Source organism: Brassica napus, chromosome A3 (assembly GCF_020379485.1).
Source record: "Brassica napus cultivar Da-Ae chromosome A3, Da-Ae, whole genome shotgun sequence".
Taxonomy (NCBI): Eukaryota; Viridiplantae; Streptophyta; class Magnoliopsida; order Brassicales; family Brassicaceae; genus Brassica; species Brassica napus.
Genome location: NC_063436.1, coordinates 9,393,505 through 9,415,215, shown reverse-complemented (window position 1 = coordinate 9,415,215; position 21,711 = coordinate 9,393,505). Strand labels below are relative to the sequence as shown.

At 32.3% G+C, this 21,711-nt stretch overlaps 1 protein-coding gene and 1 long non-coding RNA gene across 3 annotated transcripts; both read right to left on the bottom strand.

Annotated features, from left to right (window-relative positions):
* Positions 1-12,793: 12,793 nt before the first annotated feature.
* LOC106443614 (protein trichome birefringence-like 34) lies at positions 12,794-15,347 on the bottom strand. Its single transcript, XM_048775715.1, has 5 exons — positions 14,910-15,347; positions 14,000-14,177; positions 13,595-13,791; positions 13,345-13,503; positions 12,794-13,182 (listed from the first exon to the last, which is right to left on the bottom strand). The coding sequence occupies exons 1-5, from the start codon at positions 15,242-15,244 to the stop codon at positions 12,828-12,830; spliced, it is 1,224 nt and encodes a 407-aa protein (XP_048631672.1). The 5' UTR covers positions 15,245-15,347; the 3' UTR covers positions 12,794-12,827.
* A 2,278-nt stretch (positions 15,348-17,625) lies between these two features.
* LOC106367200 lies at positions 17,626-20,195 on the bottom strand. 2 transcript variants are annotated; one of them, XR_001273798.3, is made up of 5 exons: positions 19,490-20,195; positions 19,032-19,093; positions 18,756-18,947; positions 18,282-18,403; positions 17,626-18,052 (listed from the first exon to the last, which is right to left on the bottom strand). It is a non-coding gene; the product is annotated as an uncharacterized LOC106367200 (long non-coding RNA). The 2 variants fall into 2 exon arrangements; XR_001273799.3 differs by having other exon boundaries at positions 18,756-18,900.
* Positions 20,196-21,711: the final 1,516 nt, after the last annotated feature.

Here is a 21,711-nt window from a genome sequence, read left to right as displayed (position 1 = left end):
TTAATATAATTGTTTTGTCAGATTTAGTTCATATATCATTTCTAATTTTATATAATACAAAATATAATTATATAATTTATAAAAAATAATATATATTTATTTTTATTTTCTTGTCTTATAATAAAAATTTAGTTAACACTGATTTATAATAATATTATTTTACTAATTACGAAATTAACTAATGTGTTATTTATAAAAATATTTAAATATTTAAATAAGATTATTAGATTCTTTCTTAACAGATTTTATTATAATTAAAAAATCAAATTTATAGTTAGTTTATTATTAATCTAAATAATCAAATATGTCATATTCACTAATTCTTTAAGTGATCTTACTATGATTTATTAATAGTAGATAAAAATAGGAGCTTAAATTAATAGATTAGATATGATGAAAAAAGTTTATCAGAATATTAAAGGTTCAAGAAACATTCAATCTGACATTAACTGGAGAACTTCCAAGTAAAAGAAAACAAAACACACACACACACAAGAATAACCAAATAGATATGTGTGTATATATCTTTTATTTGCTGAGAATTTACAAACACATTCAGTCTGACATTATTTAATTTAATTTGGGTAAGCTTTCCGTTAGGTCACTATCAAAGGCGACATCCCTCAGCAATAGCCTGATACATTAATGTTAAAGAAGATTTTGAAAAATAAAAACCACATAAATAATGAAAACGGAGCTAAGCTGGACAGTTATTTGATTATTAATATATTCCATTCATTTTTTTTTAATATAAATCGTTTTAGAATCGTGTACATAAATTAAAAAATTACTAATTTTTTATATTTTCTAAACAAAAACATTATTAATTATTTGCTTAACCACAAATCAGCCGATGATAAAATAAAAGATATATTATTATTAGTCATATAACATTAAGTGTTAATAAATTTTATATAGAAAACTAAAAAAAATCATATAATTTAGAACATAATTTTTTTTGCAAAACGACTTATATTAAAAAAACGGAAGGAGTACATCTCTACAAAATTGTGCTCATATATGGCATAATTTATGAACACAGCTTTCTTAAATGTGAGTATTTATTTAAGTATTTTATTATTGTATCTTTGTATAGTTCACAATTTTGATTCGTTTCTAGAGCATTTGGAGCCTGAGTAGTTAAATTAATCTTTAAAATCTTGAATTACATGATCTTAACCTAATTTTTATATTCTCATCCCATGAATGGTTACGGATGATTGGTTGAAACTTGAAACTATGGTTTTTGGCTTTCAATTTTAATTTTAGCTGTAGATTTTTTTGGATGTATATCAATAGTGGTAGCTTATAAAAAGAGAGAATTAAAAATCATACTGTATTATTAGATACAGAGAAAACAAAAAAAAAAGGCAAAAAAAAAATTATTACAAAAAACTGTAAAATATTTTATAAGCAATATTTTTTTAAAAAAATATTTATTTTGATTTTACTGTCAATTAGTGATGAATAATATTAAATTTTATAAAAATAAAATTGTCTAATTTTTATATATTGAAAAATTAAATATCAATAAATAAAAAAAATTATGGAAGTTTCATTGATTACTGTGGTTAAAATTCTAACAAGATTATTAAAGTTTCTTTACCAGTCACCTGTATTTAAGACATAAAGTCACTATTGATAATATCAGTTATAGAAAGTTATATGTGTTGATCCAAAATTAGTGCGCAAACAATATAAGCAGCTGATTATGATACACATATTGTGTGAAAAAGTTCCATTACATATATTTACTCTTTTATATACGTATATTTTGTTTATTTTAGCTTAGGGTCATTATTGGGATATTTGGAAATGCTTGGACAGGCATTATTGTCGACAATCATAGATTTTAAAATCACTATTGTAAAATTATATTCTTATGTGAGCTTATTGTATTCTTTAGATTAAAGGTTGTTACGAACTGAAGAATTACAAAATCCGAAAGATTTAATTTAGGGAAAATTTGGAGAAATACTTTTACATGAGATTATATTTTGAAAACTACACTATCTTTTTATTTCTTTGAAAACTACATTTATTCATAAGTGTAATTACTAAATTGACCAAATTTAATGTTTATATTATATAACATTTAATTTACTATTTTAATTTAAAGCAGAAAAATGTGGTTAAAAAAATAAAACAATTTTTCAAAAATAAAATACAACAACAAAAGAAATGGAACCCATAGAGGAAAATATAAGAAGCAAATGGTGCATTGATGTACATTTTCTTTTTCTACTACAATTTGTTATTTACAGTATTTTTTTCTTCTTTGACTAGATTCTAGAGAAGAAATGATGTTTTATGATCTTTGTAAATCTAGAGCACGTAATAAATCTAGCCGTTATAATTTCTTAACATACTTTTTCACTGTTCTTAGCAAATGTGTGTGGTTCAACCCATTTATCCCTCAATGCCGTAAGGATACCAAGAATGAACAACACACACAATTTTTTTTTTAATTTCAAAACGTTTATTTACCAGAAAACACATATAATAATATTTTCCAAGTTTAATTTTTAGTTATATACTTTCTAAATTAATAGTATGATTATAAAAAATTACAAATTAAAACAAGGATAAAAACGTCTTATTACATGTTACAAAGTCTAGTTTTCAAAAAGAAAAAAAACAAGTGTATTTTTCAAATTACAAATCACAAATAAGGTATTTTTCAAATTATCCCATTTAATTTATACTCATCAAGCATTAATTTGTTTCTATGAACTTTTAAATTATAACACGAAGCAAGATTCAAATAACTAGAGTAGTGGGGAGCCTCTTTTTTTTTTTGAACAACCAACTTCCATTCATCTAACAAAAAAAATTAAAATCAAAATTAAGCTTAAAAAACATACAAAAGTGTTAAATTGCCTGAAATTTGCAAAGACATTCACTCTGACACTTTCAACTCTATTTGATCAGCTTTTCGTTAAATTGGTCATCAACCACACAGTCCTCAATCAGTAGAGGTCTATGATCACAACTTTCATTGAAATACAAAGAACGAGTTTACTTGAAAGATCCAAAAAAGGATGACTAAAATTTAAGTTTTTAGTTTTCCGATTGAGAAATAATGGAGGAAATTCTGGGAAGAAATCAAAACAACTATTAGAGCGTCACTTCAGGGCGGTTTTATGATTCTGTCCTGCCAACTTCGCAGTTACTACTCAACCTTCTACCTAGTGGCACAGAATTTAACGTACACATCTGCGCATATTTTTTAGGGTATGAACGACAACCGGTTTCTAAAGGTTAAAATCTATGTTCGGAATTACACTATATGTGAATTGGACGGTCAATCGGCAAATAAAATTGGAGATTAATTGATGATGAATTAGAAATTGATTTTTTAAATATTTATTGTGTATGTACATATAAATATTTCAATTGTGTAACATTTAGATGGTCAGACTTAGATATTGCTACTATATAATCCGAGTTCATGTCTCATACTGTTCAATGTAGGCTTTAATTTTTTTTCTTAAGTAAAAAGAAAAATCATCTTTTAATTATCATTTTTTCATGTTACTTTCCTTATTAAAAACCAGCCATTTTCCATTGATTTCATTCTTTTAAATCATTTTTGATCCAAATCTATCAAACTCTAATAGATCTAAAAGATACAACTAGGATAAACTGGTTTAAAAAAATTATTGGATCAAAAACAAGAGGTTGCAAAAAAATTCGATTAAGTGATCGATTAGAAGCAACTCTTCATGGTGGCGGTGCAGCCAGTCCTCTGCACACATTATCGTCGACTTCGACGATCGTGTCACCCAGGGCGAAGCCACTTTATGAGAAGTTGTGGCAACTGCACCATATTTATATTGATATCCACAATTCTATAGACAAAAACATTGCAACTTGAGTGGATTAAATGGCAAATTCAGCCTATGCACCCACACATAATATTCTGAGTTCAAATCTCTCACATACATTCTTTTAAGTTTATTACCAATAATACACCCATTCAATATGTTCTCTAGATTCTCCACTGGTCTCACCCGATTTTTTTGACATGGTCAATAAAACTTAGTGTAAAAGAAAAGCTTACACAGTATTTATGATCGATAACAAACTACAGTTTTAATTAATAAAATACTCGTAAAGATTAAAAACAAATATTAAAAGTCAAATATATTTATAAAGATTCAAATCCTTTCTTAAATATTAACAGAGAAATTACATATATATATATAAAGCAAATCATAAACCTAATTCAAATAATAAGAAAGAAGTCTCGAGCTGAAGACTTAGATAAGAAATGCAAAATGACTACATAAATGGGTATGATAAACAACATTCCCCGCTTTACCTTGTGCTCCAAAGCCATCACAGCTACAGATGAACCGAGAATGAATGATTCTTAGTATAAAGGCCAAAACAATTGTGTGAAAAAAAACTAAATCAAATAAAATAGAGAAAAAAAACTATCTGACGCAGAAAAATCATCAATATTATTACAAGGAAAGAAAAATTAAGAAAAACAGGTGGAAACGTTGTGAAAGGATTAATTGAAGGTTAAGTGTAATGTGTAAACACTACAAGAAAACATCGGGATACTGAGGGAAAAAATCGTCGGTATGTCGTCGGAATAACGTTATTCCGAGGATATACCGACGAAAAATGTCCTCGGAAATAACTCCTCGGAAATTCATAATTCCTCGGAATTCCGTCGGAATTTTCCGACGGAATTCCGAGGAAACAAAATTCCGAGGAAACTCCGAGGACACAATGTTCGTCGGAAGGTTCCTCGGAAAATACCGAAGGAATTCCGATGGTCCAATCCTCGGAAGTTTCGACGAAATATTTCTCGGAATGTTTATCGGAAAATTCCGAGGGAAGAAAGTTCCTCGGAAAATTCCGAGGAACATTTGTTCCTCGGAAAATTCCGAGGAACTTTCTTCCCTCGGAATTTTCCGAGGGAGTTGAGTTTCTCGGAAAATTCCGAGGAACCCTTTCCCTCAGAAAATTCCGAGGAACTTAAAGTTCGTCGGAATTTACCGAGGGATAAAAGTTCCTCGGAATTATCCGAGGACCTCCATTCCCTCGGAATTTTGAAAAAATTTATTTTTTTTAAAAATTTATTTTTTTTAAAAAATTTATTTTTTTTAAAAATTATTTTTTTTTAAAAAAAAATTAAAATTTTTAAAATTTAAAATTAAAATTGAATAAAACATAAAATAAAACATAGTAGATAATATTCAAATTTAAATAAAACATTCAGAGTTTTTGGAAAAAAAAAAACTACGGGTCTTGAATGTTCGGGAACGTCTCGTTCGGGTACATCCTCTTCATCATGTCCATCATCTGCTCGTTCAGCCTCTTCTGGGTCTCATAGCCCGCCTGTTGAGCTGCCATCTGAGCCTCCAACGCAGATATCCGATCATCCTTGTCCTTCAGCTGAGCCGTAAGAACTTCTGGATCAACATACGCATGTGGTGCAGAAGAAGGAGCAGCCGACCGGGAGCGACGACCCAAACCGACCAAACGTCCCTTTTTCTTTGGAACCGACTGAAATATAAATAACGAAGTTAAGATAATTTAAATTGATGATAAAATAAAAATCAAGAAATAATTAAATTGAACTTTTAAAAAAAAAACTTACCGATTCAACGATTTCGTTGATTCGAACCCGAGACAAGTTGGTCGAGGCCGTCGAATCGTCATCATCGGTTTGAAGCTGAGACACTTCGTCATACACCTGAGTCTGGACCAGGTCGACCACGTCCCTCACAAGACCATCATCAATCTGGCCGGTCTTCTTGTTGGTATACGCCCTTTTCATAAGGGCGAGATCATCAACTGGGTGGCCTTCATTTTCTTCCGCCTTGAAAAAAAATAAATTAGACAAACATTAGAGATTTGAAAATGCAAAAAAAATAAAATTCTGAAACTTAAATAATTGAAGAAAAAGCGGTTGAGCTTACCATGCGATCCGCCAGAGTGGCAATAGATTGAGCACCCAAGTTATGCTTGTAGATGCCCTTTCCTTTACGGTCGCTCCTGCGGTTGTTGGAGTTGGTGGAAGAAGTTTCTTTCGTCTCTTCTTTATCCCAATGCGCACACAACTCCTTCCAGACCGTGCCGTTCATCGACTTTGGGACCTTTTAATTTAAAAAAAAAAAGTTTAATAATTTTAAAAATAGTTTAATAAATTAAAAATTGTTAATAAATTAAAAACTACCTTGTTTACTTCCCACTTCTTCTTCCACTCGTACATCTGCTTCCCATAGTTGTCCATAACTTTATGGACAAAATGGTGATAGATAGAGAGCGTATCATCGGCATTCCAGTTGAATTCTTGCTGAAATAGTTTAAAAATAGTTTTTAAGCACAAAAATATAATAGTTTAAAAATTACAAAAATCGTCGTTTTAATAAATAAAAAATAGTTTAATAATTAAAAAAATATTTAAATAATTACAAAAATAAGTTTTAATAATATTTAAAATGTCTAATAAATATATAAATTAGTTTAATAATTACAAAAATAAGTTTTAATAATATTTAAAATGTCTAATAAATATAGAAAATAGTTTAATAATTACAAAAAATAGTTTTAATAATATAAAAAATATAATTTAAAAATTAGAATACTTACCGCAAACTGCTGAAACCACAGATGCTGCTTCTCGACAGGGAAGTGAGTGAAAGTCGGATGTCCGCTGTCGAGGGCCGAGTACATCATACGGTTGATCCATGCGCTGATCCCGTTCCCGGATCGGTTGAACCTAACAAAAAAAATAAATTATTAATAAAAAAATAGTTTAAAAATAAAAAATAGTTTAAAAATAAAAGTTTAAATTACCATGTTTGACCATGTCCATGTGGATACTCAGTGAGATAGGGAAGATGGTCACGACCGGGCTGTCGAACCAACTCCGCAACCCTCATCACTCCCAGAGGACCAGGTGCAGCAGCGGGACCAGGAGCGGGTGCAGCAGCGGGAGAGGGAGCAGCAGGAGCGAGTAATGGAGAGGGAGATGTTTGGTATGAGCTGTGGGGCGAAACGGAATCCTGAACATGGCTGGAAGAACCCCGAGACTGGCTCCCCATACCACCCCGGCTACGACGCTGGCGAGGCCGGATCTGATCATCATTAGACCTGTAAATTAAAAAAAAACATATTTAAAAATTAGTTCTAATAATTTTAATTAAAAAAAACAGTTTAAATTAAAAATAGTTTAAAAACATAGTTTTTAATCACAAAAATATAAATAGTTTAATAATTAAAAATGTTTTATAGATTTTAAAAATGTTTAATAAATTTATAAATGATTTTTAATCTTAAAAAAAGTTTTAATAAATAAAAAATAGTTTAAAAATTTTAAAAATGTTTAATAAATATATAAATTTATATTTTACATATAAAATACAAAAAAAATGTTTTTAAATATTATATAAATGATTTTTAATCTTAAAAAAGTTTTATAGATTTTAAAAATGTTTAATAAATTTATAAATGATTTTTAATCTTAAAAAAAGTTTTAATAAATAAAAAATAGTTTAAAAATTTTAAAAATGTTTAATAAATATATAAATTTATATTTTACATATAAAATACAAAAAAAATGTTTTTAAATATTATATAAATGATTTTTAATCTTAAAAAAGTTTTATAGATTTTAAAAATGTTTAATAAATTTATAAATGATTTTTAAAATGCAAAAATAGATTTTATATACAAAAAACGTTTTCAATATATATATATAATTTCAAATTCGATTTTTATAACCACAAAATTGATAAAAACTAAAAAAAAATTCAAATCAAGTGAAATACATAATCAAACTCCATTTTACACAAATCTACCATTCACCCTAACAAAATCTATAAATCTCATTCCAAAATCATCAAATCTACTTAAAAACCATACAAATCTAACCTAAAAGAGTGGGATAGGGTTCTTACATGATTATGGGGGAGGATTAGGGGAGAATCGCCGGAAAAACGGGAGAGAGAACGGTGGAATCGCCGGAAATCGCCGGAATCGCGAGAGGAGATGTGCAGCGGCGCGGAGAGAAAGAGAGAAATGGGGAAGAAGATCGGGCTCGCCCTAATCTTATGAGGCGTCCGACGGAAACTATCCGTCGGAATTTCCTCGGAAATATTTTATACTTCCGTCGGAATTTCCTCGGAATTCTATGATTCAATTTTCCCGAAATATTTGGCGGCTTCGTTTACCCGGTTAAATGAAAATATTCCGACGAACCCAGTTTCCTCGGAATACCCTCGGTAATCTCCGAGGAAATTCTGAGGAACCAGGGTTTGGGGTTTTAAAACATCGATTATTTTCGCCGTATTTCATTTCTTATACAATTATAATGCATACCATTGAGGATTCTTTGTATAGATGATCATAAACCATGAAATAACACAATTTCAAAAATAATTCTAAGTATTCCCTTTACCGTTTATTAAAGTGTATAAGTGTTTCTCTTACGTTGTGTGGTTTTCGTTCATGCAATCGTAAAAGTGTTTGTTATTGGATAAAACACCAAAGTTCATAGTTCCAAACATCATAATCTGGTTATGACACTTAATGAAGGTTATATACGTGTTATTCAATCCGTAAAACGTTGTTTTCGATTTAAAACCCCCAGTTCCTCGGATTTTCCTCGGAATATACCGAGGAGATTCCGAGGAAATCCTTATGTTCGTCGGAATTTCCTCGGAATATACCGAGGAGATTCCGAGGAAAAAGAATCTATAATCAAATCCCCATCTCCTCGGAATTTCCTCGGTATTTTCCGAGGAAATTCCGACAAACATAAATAGTTCCTCGGAATTTCCTCGGAATTTTCCGACGGAATTCCGAGGAACTTGGGGTTTTCAATCGAGAAGATCTATTCCGAGGAAATTCCGAGGAAAACCTATCTGTCCTCGGAATTTCCTCGAAATTTTCCTTTAAAAAAAAAAAAAAAAAAAGGTCGAGGCTAGTCTTCTTCCGAGTCGTCATCACCAGATGAATTTGAATCTGGATCTTGGTGAAACTCTCCAATCACTGGTTCATCCTCTTCGTGAACGGCGGCTTCTTCTCCGAAGTCAGTTAAATCGACTACAAGGCCAACTCCACCTAAATCTTCTGCTGCACTTAAGTTGCCGGATGTGCTTGGTTGTAGTGGGTCTTCCAGCTCAGAACTTCCCTGAACTCGGCCTCTCGGGTTGAGTCTTGTAACAGTAACCCATGGATCATCTCTGTTCCTTACCCGGGGGTACTTGATATAACAAACCTGATCGGCCTGAGAAGCAAGAATGAAAGGATCATAATATTGCAGCTTCCGTCTTGAATTTACTGATGTAACACCAAATGCATCTGTTCTCACACCTCGATCTGGAGTGTTGTCGTGCCAGTCACAATAGAAAACAGTACAGCGCAATCCAACCATGCCCAAATACTTGATTTCCAAAATCTCATTTATGTGTCCGTAGTATACATCATCTCCTGATGCAGAACAAACACCAGCATCGTAAGTCGTACTCGAACGTCTCCTCTTCTGAGTTGTGAATGCATATCCTCGAGTACAAAATCTCGGATATGACTTCACAACAAAGTTTGGTCCAACGACCATCTCGCGTATCCAATCGTCAAATGTTTCACCTCTGGCCAAACCATCACTCACATAGGTAAACATCCATCCACCAAATTCTCTCTGCTTCATTTCTTCTAGTTCGTCCTCTGTGGCGTATCTATATTCTAACCGCTTTTCTGCCATGAAAATCCTTTCATATTGAAGAACATCTTCGCAGTTGGTGAGTAAATATGTTTGCAAATGACTGCGCTCCTGATCAGTAAGTCGACGGTCTTTTGGTTTTCCGCTAAGTCGTCCAACGTCTGTGAAAATGTCTGGAACCTTCCAATGATATGTTGCCCGTTCGCCTCTATCATCATGCCGAGCAGGTCTTCTGTTTTTGGTCTGAACTTCTGCTGGAAAGTAGTACTCGGCAAAGTTTGAAGTTTCTTCATTGATCATCTGTGCGACTATAGACCCTTCCACCCTACTTAAATTTTTCACCATCTTCTTCAAATGGAACATATACCGCTCATACAGATACATCCATCTATACTGCACAGGACCACCAAGCTCCAATTCTCTTACCAGGTGAATAACAAGATGCTCCATAACATCAAAAAATGAGGGAGGAAATATCTTCTCAAGGTTGCACTGAATCACAGCTATGTTAGTCTTCAAATTTTCAATACCTTCAAGAGTCACTGATCTTGTGCATAAATCGCGGAAGAAACCACTTATCCCTGCAATTGCTTCATGAACATTTCGTGGTAATAGTTCCTTGAAGGCAAACGGAAGGAGACGCTGCATCATTACATGGCAATCATGGCTTTTCAAGCCAGTAAACTTTCCTTCCTTTCTGTCGATACAGTTACGCAAATTAGATGCGTAACCGTCTGGAAATTCCACATCGTTTGAAATCCAATCAAAGAACGCATCCTTTCCCGCTGCATCAAGTCGGTATATGGGAAAAGGAGCCCTACCACTCTCATCAACATGAAGTTCTGAACGAGCACATATATCGACTAAATCCAGTCTTGACTTCAAATTATCCTTTGTTTTACCTTGAACATTAAGGATCGTGTTCATCAGGTTGTCAAAAAAGTTCTTCTCGATATGCATGACATCTAAATTATGCCTTAGTAGATGATCCTCCCAGTATGGCAGATCCCAAAAAATACTTTTTTTGTGCCAGTTATGTAGGTTTCCAACACCATCTACCGGAAAATGCTCATGTCCACCGACGTCTGGCGTTCTTTCTGCACCAAAATCTCTAAGTTGTGTCTTCAAATCTTTCCCACGAATTTCCGGAGGTGGACTGTCAAACACCCTCTTGTTCTTCGTAAACAAATTCCTACTTCTACGATATGGATGATCTGGTGGTAGAAATCTCCTGTGACAGTCAAACCAACACGTTTTCCTTCCGTGTTTTAGTTGGAAAGCATCAGTGTTATCTTGACAATATGGACATGATAGCCTTCCATGCGTTGTCCATCCAGATAACATACCATATGCTGGAAAATCACTTATTGTCCACATTAGTACTGCCCGCATTTGAAAGTTTTCTTTATACGAAACATCGTATGTTTCAGCACCTTGAGTCCATAGTTGTTGCAACTCATATATTAGTGGCTGAAGAAACACATCAAGTGATCTCTTAGGATGCTCTGGTCCGGGAACGAGAATCGAGAGGAACAAAAACTCTCGTCGCAAGCACAAGTTTGGGGGTAGGTTGTATGGTGTAAGAATGACTGGCCATAGAGAATACTGTCTTCCACTCTTGCCAAACGGGCTGAAACCATCAGTACATAATCCAAGGTAGACATTTCTTCTCTCATACGCAAAGTCGGGATACTTTGATTGGAAATGCTTCCACGCTTTTGCATCTGAAGGATGTCTGATCTCACCATCTGTTGAGTGCTCCGCATGCCATCTCATTGGTTGCGCTGTGCGTTCAGACAGATACAGCCTCTGCAACCTTTCCGTCAAAGGCAAATACCACATCCTTTTATATGGTACTGGAATTCTTCCACTCGTATCTTTATAACGAGGCTTCCCACAAAATTTGCATGAAACCCGCTGTTCATCCGCCCTCCAATAAATCATGCAGTTGTCTCTGCATACATCTATTACCTGATACGATAAACCAAGACCAGCTACGAGTTTCTGAACCTCGTAGTATGAGCCAGGAGCTACATTATCTTCAGGTAGAATACCTTTTACATAATCAGCAATCGCATCCACACAGTCTTCAGCCAAATTATAATCCGTCTTAATGCCCATCAATCTTGTAGCAGATGATAAAGCTGAATGACCATCTCTGCAACCTTCGTACAATGGTTGCTTTCCAGCATCCAACATATCATAAAATCTCCTAGCTTCGGCATTGGGTAAATCTTCCCCTCTAAAATGATCATTTACCATCTGCTCAGTACCTACACCGTAATCTACATCCGTTCTAATTGGATCTTCTAATCTAACCGCTGGCTGAGGTTCGCTAGTACTACCAAGTTCATAATCAGTTTCTCCATGATGATACCAAATTTTGTAACTTCGTGTAAACCCACTCAAATATAAATGAGTCCAAACATCCCATTCTTTAATAACTTTTTTATTTTTACAATTAGAGCAAGGACATCTTAACATACCTGTTTTTGCTTCCGGTTGTCGGTGAACTAACCCCATGAATTCGGTTATACCTTGTTGGTATTCTTCCGTAAGCAATCTCGTGTTCGGATCCAAATGAGGTCGATCGATCCAAGAACGAAAATAATTGGAAGAAGACATGTTTTTTATGAATCAAATTCGTGTGTAAAGAAAGTGAGAGGGAGGATGAAGATATGGTGTGAATGAAGAGGAAGAGGGGTGCTTGTATTTATAGGTGAAATCCTGCCGACGGTCCGAGGAAATTCCGACGGAATTCCGATGCAAACGGCTAGTTCGTCGGAATTTCCTCGGAATTTTTAAAATCCCCCAACGGCTTTCCAACGGCTCTCTAACGTCTATAATATTTCCTCGGAATTCATCGGTTTTTTCCGAGGAATACTAGTTTCCTCGGTATTCCGTCGGAATATTCCGACGAAATGTGTTTTCCTCGGAATTCCGTCGGAATATTCCGACGGAATTCCGAGGAAGCAAAATTTTGTATTTCCTCGGAATTGCCTCGGAAATGCCTCGGTATATTCCGAGGAATTCATTTTCCGTCGGACCGTCCGTCAGAATACCGCTGTTTTCTTGTAGTGAAATCAGCTGTACAATTGAAGTGGAGTATAAGAAAGGAAAATAAAAGATGTAAGAAGAGTTATCAAGTAGAGTGGTGGTTATCAACAATATAAGCATAAAGGAGGTGATTCCAGACATCAGGAACTCCAGGCAAACACCAATGTATACAATCTGAGTAACTACTTGGATCCAAATCTTCCTTCAACTGCTCCCATTGTTTTCTGTATATCGAAGGGTGACCGTCTTTTCTATACTCCGATAGTTGCGTAATGTTTATCATATGCATGTTCAGTCCTCGCCTTTTTAGCCCGTCAAGTACATTTTCTACAACTCTCATCATCTTTGGATCCGACCCTCTTCCATTATATCCTTCTTTATCTATTAAACTTGTTTCTCCGTAACAGTTCTGATTAGTTTTGCCTCCCCATTCTTCAGCCCTACATACATGTTTTTCATTTGAACATGTTTACCACACAATACCAATATAACAATCTCAACTTTTCAAAACAAGAGTAAAAAATTAAAATACCGATCTATGCGAACATGAAATTATGATCAAAAAGGCATTATGATGGATATATTGAAAAAGTACCGAGTACCTTTCATGGGTGGGAGACATGGACATGAAGAAAAGTTTGGTACGGTTGGAGTTAACGTGAACTTCTAACCACTGAGATAATGTTTGCAAAGCCATCTCATAAACTCTCACCATCTCCACTTCTTTGTATATTCCATCTAACTTCTCAAACGACCCCCACCTATTATTTATTTGTTTAGTATCTTATCCATATATATTGACAGATATATAGATAATCATTGAGTTTAACTATATATAGTAAAGAAACTTACAGTGTCTTGATATGAGGCATCCTCCACCATAAATAAGAGTTTAAGACAATGATATCAGATTCCGTCCAATGCCTCGCATGTCTCTCTATCGATTGGATCCGAACTATCCGTTCGGGTAACCTGTGGTTTGTTGGATCGTCCGAGTTGGATTCCACCAGCAAGGGAGCCCAATAAAAATCTATTGTAGCATTATATTCCTGATTATTTATTCATAAAGACGGTCTTGGATTATTTGGTGATCCATTTATAAACTTTACGTTCAACATATATATCTGATGAAATGATAGAAACTATAGGCTTGATTTTCTCTACGTATTTAAGATTTTCTTGATAAATAATTTTTCAGTAGGGAATTATGTACAAATGCATTTATAATTTGCGTGTGGATTTTTTTGGAGGACTTACTAGAGATTTGAAGCTGATGAGGTTAGAGCCATTGTTGTGCATATGCATCAACTTTGGGTTTTTAATGACAGAACTAGCCATACACACAACGGATACCCATTGGCCTCTGTTCAAGGAGTCTCCTACGTACACCATCCTCTTATTTCTTAGACTCTCCAGCAACTTCGTCGCATTAAACCTTTTTTACGTTCATTAAATCGTTTTTTCTTAGTCAAACATACATGAAAGATTTAAATGGTAATAACCATGGTATCAAATTTTTAACAAAGCTTAATTGTTATTTTCGAAAAACAACCCTTAATTTTCTTAATTGTAATATTTCTATCTCAGTTAATTTAACAAATTCGTTATTACCGAATAATTAATAACGGACGAGAGGGATGAATTGGCTGACCAAAAAAACTAGCATGTGCTCAAAGGTCGAAACCACTTGAATTCACCTTTTTTTTTTGCTTTGCTGAGGACTAAAATGGTACTATTACCAACAAAAATGTAGGGAAAGTATTATTTCTCTTCTCTTATATAAGCTAGTCCTTATCAATTGACTGATAATTATATAGTTACGGTGCAAAGGACTTTTTGTAAAATACATGATACAACCAAATATTCAATTAAATATTTATATGAGATCATTCCAACCGTTTATTTAGAAAATGAATACATAAATAAGAAAAAGAAGAAGAAAAAATGTTAGATGAATGATGTCAGTTCATTTCCCTAAATTACTAGACAAAGAAAAACTTCTTCTGTTATCAGCGGAAAAGTGTATTATCAGCGGAGATAATGTAAGATGTTTATATGAATTGCAATGTTTATATGAATTGCATAAATAATGCAACTTGTTTATGCGAATTGCCATAAACAAAGATGTAAAATTTGAAGTGAAAACGATAAAGAAAGAAATATAAACCTGGGAAGATTGCACGTGTGAGGTTGCCACCTCCAGAATTTGTAACTCGAATCTTGTCTTCCAAACTTTTCACAAGCCAGCTGATCAGACATGAACTTGCACTCTTCTTCTTTATAAATAGGGTTTGACTCATTATCAAATACCCATTTTCCTTCGAACAAATTACAGTCTCTACCGTCTTCGACGTTTGGAGCACCGTCGCTTTGAGGATGTTCCTTTGGTAAAACGTTTCGGGACAAAAACACAGTAGTGAATATTACTCCGGCTACAAGCACGGCGGAGAGAGTGTGAAAGCTCGCCCTGATTCCCAGCATCAACAGTTGTTGCTTTCCCATTGGGTGTGTGCTGTATAATGTTATAGTTATGATGTTTTGTTTTAGGTTATATTGATGTGTCCATCTCTAACTTGCCTTTGAACTTCAGCCTTCTTGAAGTGTTTTTGTAGTTTGGTGGCCAATCAAATTTCAGTAGCTGTAAGTTATGCCTATATACATATCTGGATGTTTTTCTTGGTATAATTCTAAAATTTGTGTTGGTAGTTTCTCAAGCAATGCCCACTTGCGAGAAAATCAATGCCAGGAAAAACATCCAGATGTATATGTAGGTAAATTTCTTTGTCAAGTCCCCAAGAAAATCAATACCAAGAAAAACATCCAGATGTATATAATAATTTTTAAAGTGGGGAAATTTCTTTGCCAACTCTCCAAGACAACTTTGAAGGCTTAATTAAAGTGAGCTTGAGATTTAAATTCGCATACTTACTAAGTTACTGTGCTTTAGGGTCCCTGATTAGTAATGACTTTAGTTTTATGCTTTGACTTTACAGTTATATATGGCTGTAGAGAGATTTTGGCTTTAAAGGTTTTAACTGTTACTTTAGAAAAATTTAAAAGCTTGATTGGCATCAAAAGTTTTAGAAGTCGTGACTGTTATTATAAATATATATTATGATTCATTTTCAAAATCTATTACATATTTATTGCAATCTACTTTTTATTTATTCAAGTTCATAAAATATATTGGGTAGTTTAAAACAAGAAATCAATCAAAATTTATCAACAACATATTTTATTTATTGATTGTATAACTAAAAATTGAAATCAACAATTTTTTAAATTTTTTTAAAATAAGATTAAAATTTATTAACTAAAACCAAAATATTATTAACGACTTCCACTTTAGGTCTGTGGCTTTAAAATTTTGGATGCAGAGATTTTGGTTTTAAAAACTATAGTGTCACTTTAAGTATTTGTAAATGTTTGATTGGTATCAAAAAAATTAGAAGTTCTGACTATTAAAAAATTATGCTAAATTTATATATGTGAAAAAATATAATAACATATTTGCAATTATTGCATACATGTGATAATCAATATTTTTTATTAAAATAAACTTTTTGAGCAAATTATTAAAATCAATTTATCAAGAAAAAGTTTTGGGTTATATATCTCATTAACAATTTGATTGTTGTTTTGGGCTATGAGAAAACTTAAGAAATTAATTTGCGTCCCTCTCTAGCATCACCAAATATATTTTTTAATGAAAAAAATGGATATTTAGCTAAAGAAATTAGAGAGCAGTTGTGTACTAATGAATTTATTTATGGAACATAAATTGATGTAGACATGCTCTTTAATTTTTCTAGGAAAATAAAAAGAAAAAGAGTTTAGTTCTATTTTTCACAGTTCTCTAAAGTCATGAAAAGGTAGAAGAGGCTGTGAAGACTTTAAGGTTCCCATTGTTTTAGATTTTGACTTTAGAATTATAGATATAGAGAATTTGGCTGTTAGTTTAAGTCTTATTAAAATCAATTTGGTAGTTAAAATTGTAGAAGTTTGAATAATATTTAAAATGTAAAATTATACTACTATTAAAAAATTAAATATATATGATTGTAAAAATACTACAATATGGATCTCAAATGAACAAGAAAAAAAACAATGATCAATTTGTCAATCTTAAGTTTTAATGAAATTGTTACAAACTTACATAAAAGATTTAGGTATGAAAGGCAGAAAATATGTTTTTTGAGAAAAAATAAAAAGAAGAAAAAAAGTTGTAAAAGTCACGTAATGTTAGCTTTAGGAAAAACAACACAAAAGAGAACATAAATTTATTGTGACTTTAAAGATTTTAGGCTGATTAATTTTTAAAAAAAAACACGGTTGGTAAAAAAGAAGTTTTAGAGACTTTTTAATTTCACAGAGCCTTTAAAGCCGTAAAGCCATTCGCACCCTAAGTCACAAAATTTTAAGAAAAGCCTGATTGGAGAAAAATTAACTTTAATGACGGTTAAGTCCTCTAAAATCTCAACAGTCCTTCTCCACAAGTAGGATCTATTCTATTAAAACAACAGTGTGACCCATTGATATATGTTCAGTCCAACAATTATTTCATCTACCTTTACTTTTTTATATGATAACTGCATTGCCCTTTTAATTAACCACCACAAGATATCGTGTAAGTTGTTTTAATTTTCAAAAGTAACCACTACATGTTCACGGCTACTCCTAAAAATCAGGATATATTATAACTGCATCAGTAGATCTTAATTAATTAAAAGTTAAACATCATTTATATTAATATGCAAATATGTAGGAACCTCTATTTATATGTAATTCCGTTTTTACAGGTTCTTTTCTACTAATCAGGACCATTTAAAATCTAATTTAAATAACTTTACCACCATTTAAATTGCCTACAAATATATTTTCTGGACTTAACCACCATATTTACGATAGCTAACAAGATATAACCTTAGTTATGTCGATTGTTTCCTAATAATATGGAGCATATCTTTTTTTTTTTGAATTAATAATCCAACAAACAAGAACATTCCAGGAATCCAACAAATTATTCTAAACTCAATTTCGAAATTTGGTTATCTAACTCCTTATTCCCTCAGATATTGCAACAATTTTAAAAACTAAAAAACTAGATTTTTTCTTAACTAATCCCTTTTCCATCGCCATCCTCTCTTTATAAATATCTTTCATGAAGTCTACGGTTACCACACTTCTTAAAAGAAGAATTCACAAACTTAATCAAATTCAGAAAGTACCTTTAAGCATGGAACAAACGGCTTTGGCTGACATCAAACCATTCAAGTCAGAATGGCGTATTCAAGTTAAGGTGCTCCATACCTGGAAGCATTACACCAAACTTTCAGGAGAAACATTGGAAATCATTTTGTCTGATGCACATAAGTCTCATAACTTAGCTTCCCTTTCGTCTATTATTTTCTCTTCATTCTTAACTAAAAGATATATCCAATTCTACTATCTAAATCGCTGCAATTGGTTATTTTGAAGGGAACAAAAATTCTTGCGTCCTGTAAAAAGACATACTTTGATAAGTTTGCAAAGAAAGTACCTGTTGGAACGTGGAGAAACATTGAAAATTTCTCCATCAATGGCCCCGGTGTTTCCTACAGGCCTACCAATCATCAATACAAGATCAATTTCATCTATGGAACTGATATCACTCTGTCAACTCTGCAAAACGACAGCATGTTTCTCAGTTTGGTTGATTTCCAGACTATTCAACAGGGAGTAGAAGATGAAAACATCTTAATTGGTAATTATTGATATTTTAAGTTCACAAAAATGATAAATACATTTTCTGAATTAATTTTGATCTATTTCAAATGTTATTGGAGAAGTGATTAGGATCAATCAGAAAAGATAGATTGGCTAATTCAGATCATACAAACATAAGCTATGTCTTCTTCTACTATTGATGTAAAGGATCACTTGAATCAATTTTTTTTTTAAAAAAAATCCCTATCCCGAATATACTACATTTCTTACAGAAGAACATAGATTTTTCACATGACCAAAAGATTACCTGAGATCTTGAAAAGAGTAAATCCGATTTAAACTTCTCTGGTTTCAATAGAACATAGTCACTCAGATTCAGTTTCCACCGTCTTCTATGGCTTTGTAAGAACCGAATGAGCTTCACTTTATTGTTCCATCGTTTACCAGTGGTGCTGTGAGTCCAGCAATACCACAATAACAGGCTTCTCAGTACCACTTTCTTTTTTATTTTCATCCAAAAACCAAAATGTTTAGTTACGAAAAAGAATGAAAGCTGAAAGAGATTCACAGCTGGTTCAATTACCTTTATCAAAGCAGCAGCATCTTCTTCTGCAGTGCCTCCAATTTCTCCAATGAGAACGATATCTGAAACAACCAGCTGCCTTTTCTTAGTTTCCATCATTCAAGGACAAATAATTAAGTTACTAACTACACTTAGAAAATAGATGAATTAAAGGAATCAAAGCTTCTAAGACAGTAATATTTTGCAGTCAAGTGATTAGTTAAACATGCATGCTGTCATTATACAAATCGATAAGTGAACAAAAAAAAAATACAAATCGATCTTTATGGTTAATCTACTTAGGGAAAAGTAATCTTTACGGTTCATATGTTTAACCCGGTGAACAACATAAACTATGTCTTTTTCTACTATGGATGTAAAGGATCAGATCAACTGTGAGATTTTTTTTTTAAACAAAAATCTCTATCCCAAATTAAACTTTTACAGGAGAACATAGATTAATCACACCAAAAGATTACCTGAGATCTTGACAGGAGCAAAGCCGATTTAAACTTCTCTGGTTTCAATTGAACATAGTCACTCAGATTCAGCTTCCACAGTCTTCTACGGCTTTCGAAGAACCGAATGAGCTTTACTTTTTTATTCATCATCCACCGACAAAATATAAACGTGATTAAGACAGTAGAGTAGAAGCTCACAAGGTTTTGTCGGGATAAAAGCATTTGGGCCATGAACATTTAATTTATAAAACCCATTAAAATTGGGCCAGGGACTTCGATTTACATAACTCATTTTTAATTGCTATACAAATTAATATATGTAGTATTATGTGTAATAATTATGTAATTATAATTATATACGACACAACCTTATGTGAGCTTTGTTAAAATATGTCAAATAGTTTTAAAATAATTTCCATTTTGCGTCATACTTTGTTATATTTTAAAAAATAACTGTTTAAAAATAAAGACCATATTAATAAAATAATAAATTCAATACAATTATCAAAATACTTTACTAATTATTTTTTATAAAACATTACACAAATATGATCACACGTAAAAACACGATTACAAAAAAAAATACATATATGATATAAGGAAATACACAAAGGCGTATGAAACTTGATTTATTTAATATACTTACAAAAATTATCTATTTTATTAAATTCATATCATACAAAATATGATTATACAAACACACAAACAAATAAATTATATTAAGCAAAAAATTCAAAAACAAAAAATATACCCGTCCTCTCGAGGACGGGTCAATATCTAGTTCTAAATTAAGTTACAATAATGGAACGGGGTCTATTGGCCCCTAGCCCAATGCGTTGCTAATTCTAGTATATATTTTAAGCCTATAAAGAGTAAGATTATAATTTTAGACTAACTAAATTGGTGTTCATATTTATCTAGGACTTGCAAGCGTATAAACGGTCCTTACAAAAGATGGAGAGAGCTTTTGTATTGTAGCCGTCTGTTTCATGTCACGAGACTCACGACTCGAGTGTTCATTTGAATTCTCTTACGGGTCGCACCTGTCCTTAGTCCAGTCAGCGTTTTGTCATTCTTCCTATTGTCGTTTTCAGTTAAGTCATGAAAAACTTTCACATTATATAAATGAGTAGTCAACGAGTTTACTCTTTCATAAATAGTTTTTGGATGGAGCATTTGATCGAGCACAATTGGTGGGTCAAACAAGAATAAGCTGTTAAATTTTTATTATTTTAATGAGATGGTACTTCATTTTTGTTCTAGTTTGCATCTGCCTCGGTATTTAAGTGATCGATAAATAGATTAACGAGACTGCCCCTTGGCCATCTTATATGGGTGTTTCTAAGTTTTTTTTTTTTTTTGTAAACAAGGTGTTTCTAAGTTTTTCAAACTATTGCACCGTACTATAACATTTAAAATCAAATTTACTATCATCTATATATATTTCTTTGTCTAGACAAAAAATTCTGTTTTTCCTCTGGTATTCCTCAAATTTTTACTATATATTTAAGAGAATGCTACTTTAAAAGAATGCATTAGAGTGTAATATATTTCTATTATATAAATGTTCTATTTAAAAATAATTAACAAAATACGTTGAAAATAGTTTAATAGATAACCAAGAAAAATGTGCCAAAAAAACTTTATGGTACTATTTCTTAGGGCATTTTTATTTTATACTCAATTTTTTTCTCCAAAATAGAGTAAAAGTGAATATGGAGTAAGTAATGCTCCAACCCAACTACATATCTCACTTCGTAATGAAATTTACTCCATAAATAGAATAATCTATTTTTTGTTTGTTCATCACTCCATTATGAAATAGAAAATGAAGAAGGGTTAGATCAATTTTATTTCATTTTTATTTTTACTCTATTTTAGAAGAAAAATGGAGTTTTATATTGGATATGCTCTTACGACAGTTTGGTGTGCTTGTTTGCTTTTTTTTTTGTTTTCATAATCCAAGAATATAGTCAGAGATGGTCATATCTTATATATGTAAGGATAAGGTAAAGTTGTTGACGTTTCCACGTAATACTCGTTGTCTTCAAGTTACCTCAAGATCCAATCCATTGCATATATGAATTGTTTTGCCTTTTTTTTCTAAACAAAATTGTTTTTCTGAATCAATACATCTACAATAAACTTCTAACCATATTCTCTAGAAAAGAAAAAAAACTTCTAACCTACGCTCCTAAATATTCCAGCGACATTCTTAATTCAAACATGAGCTACTCATC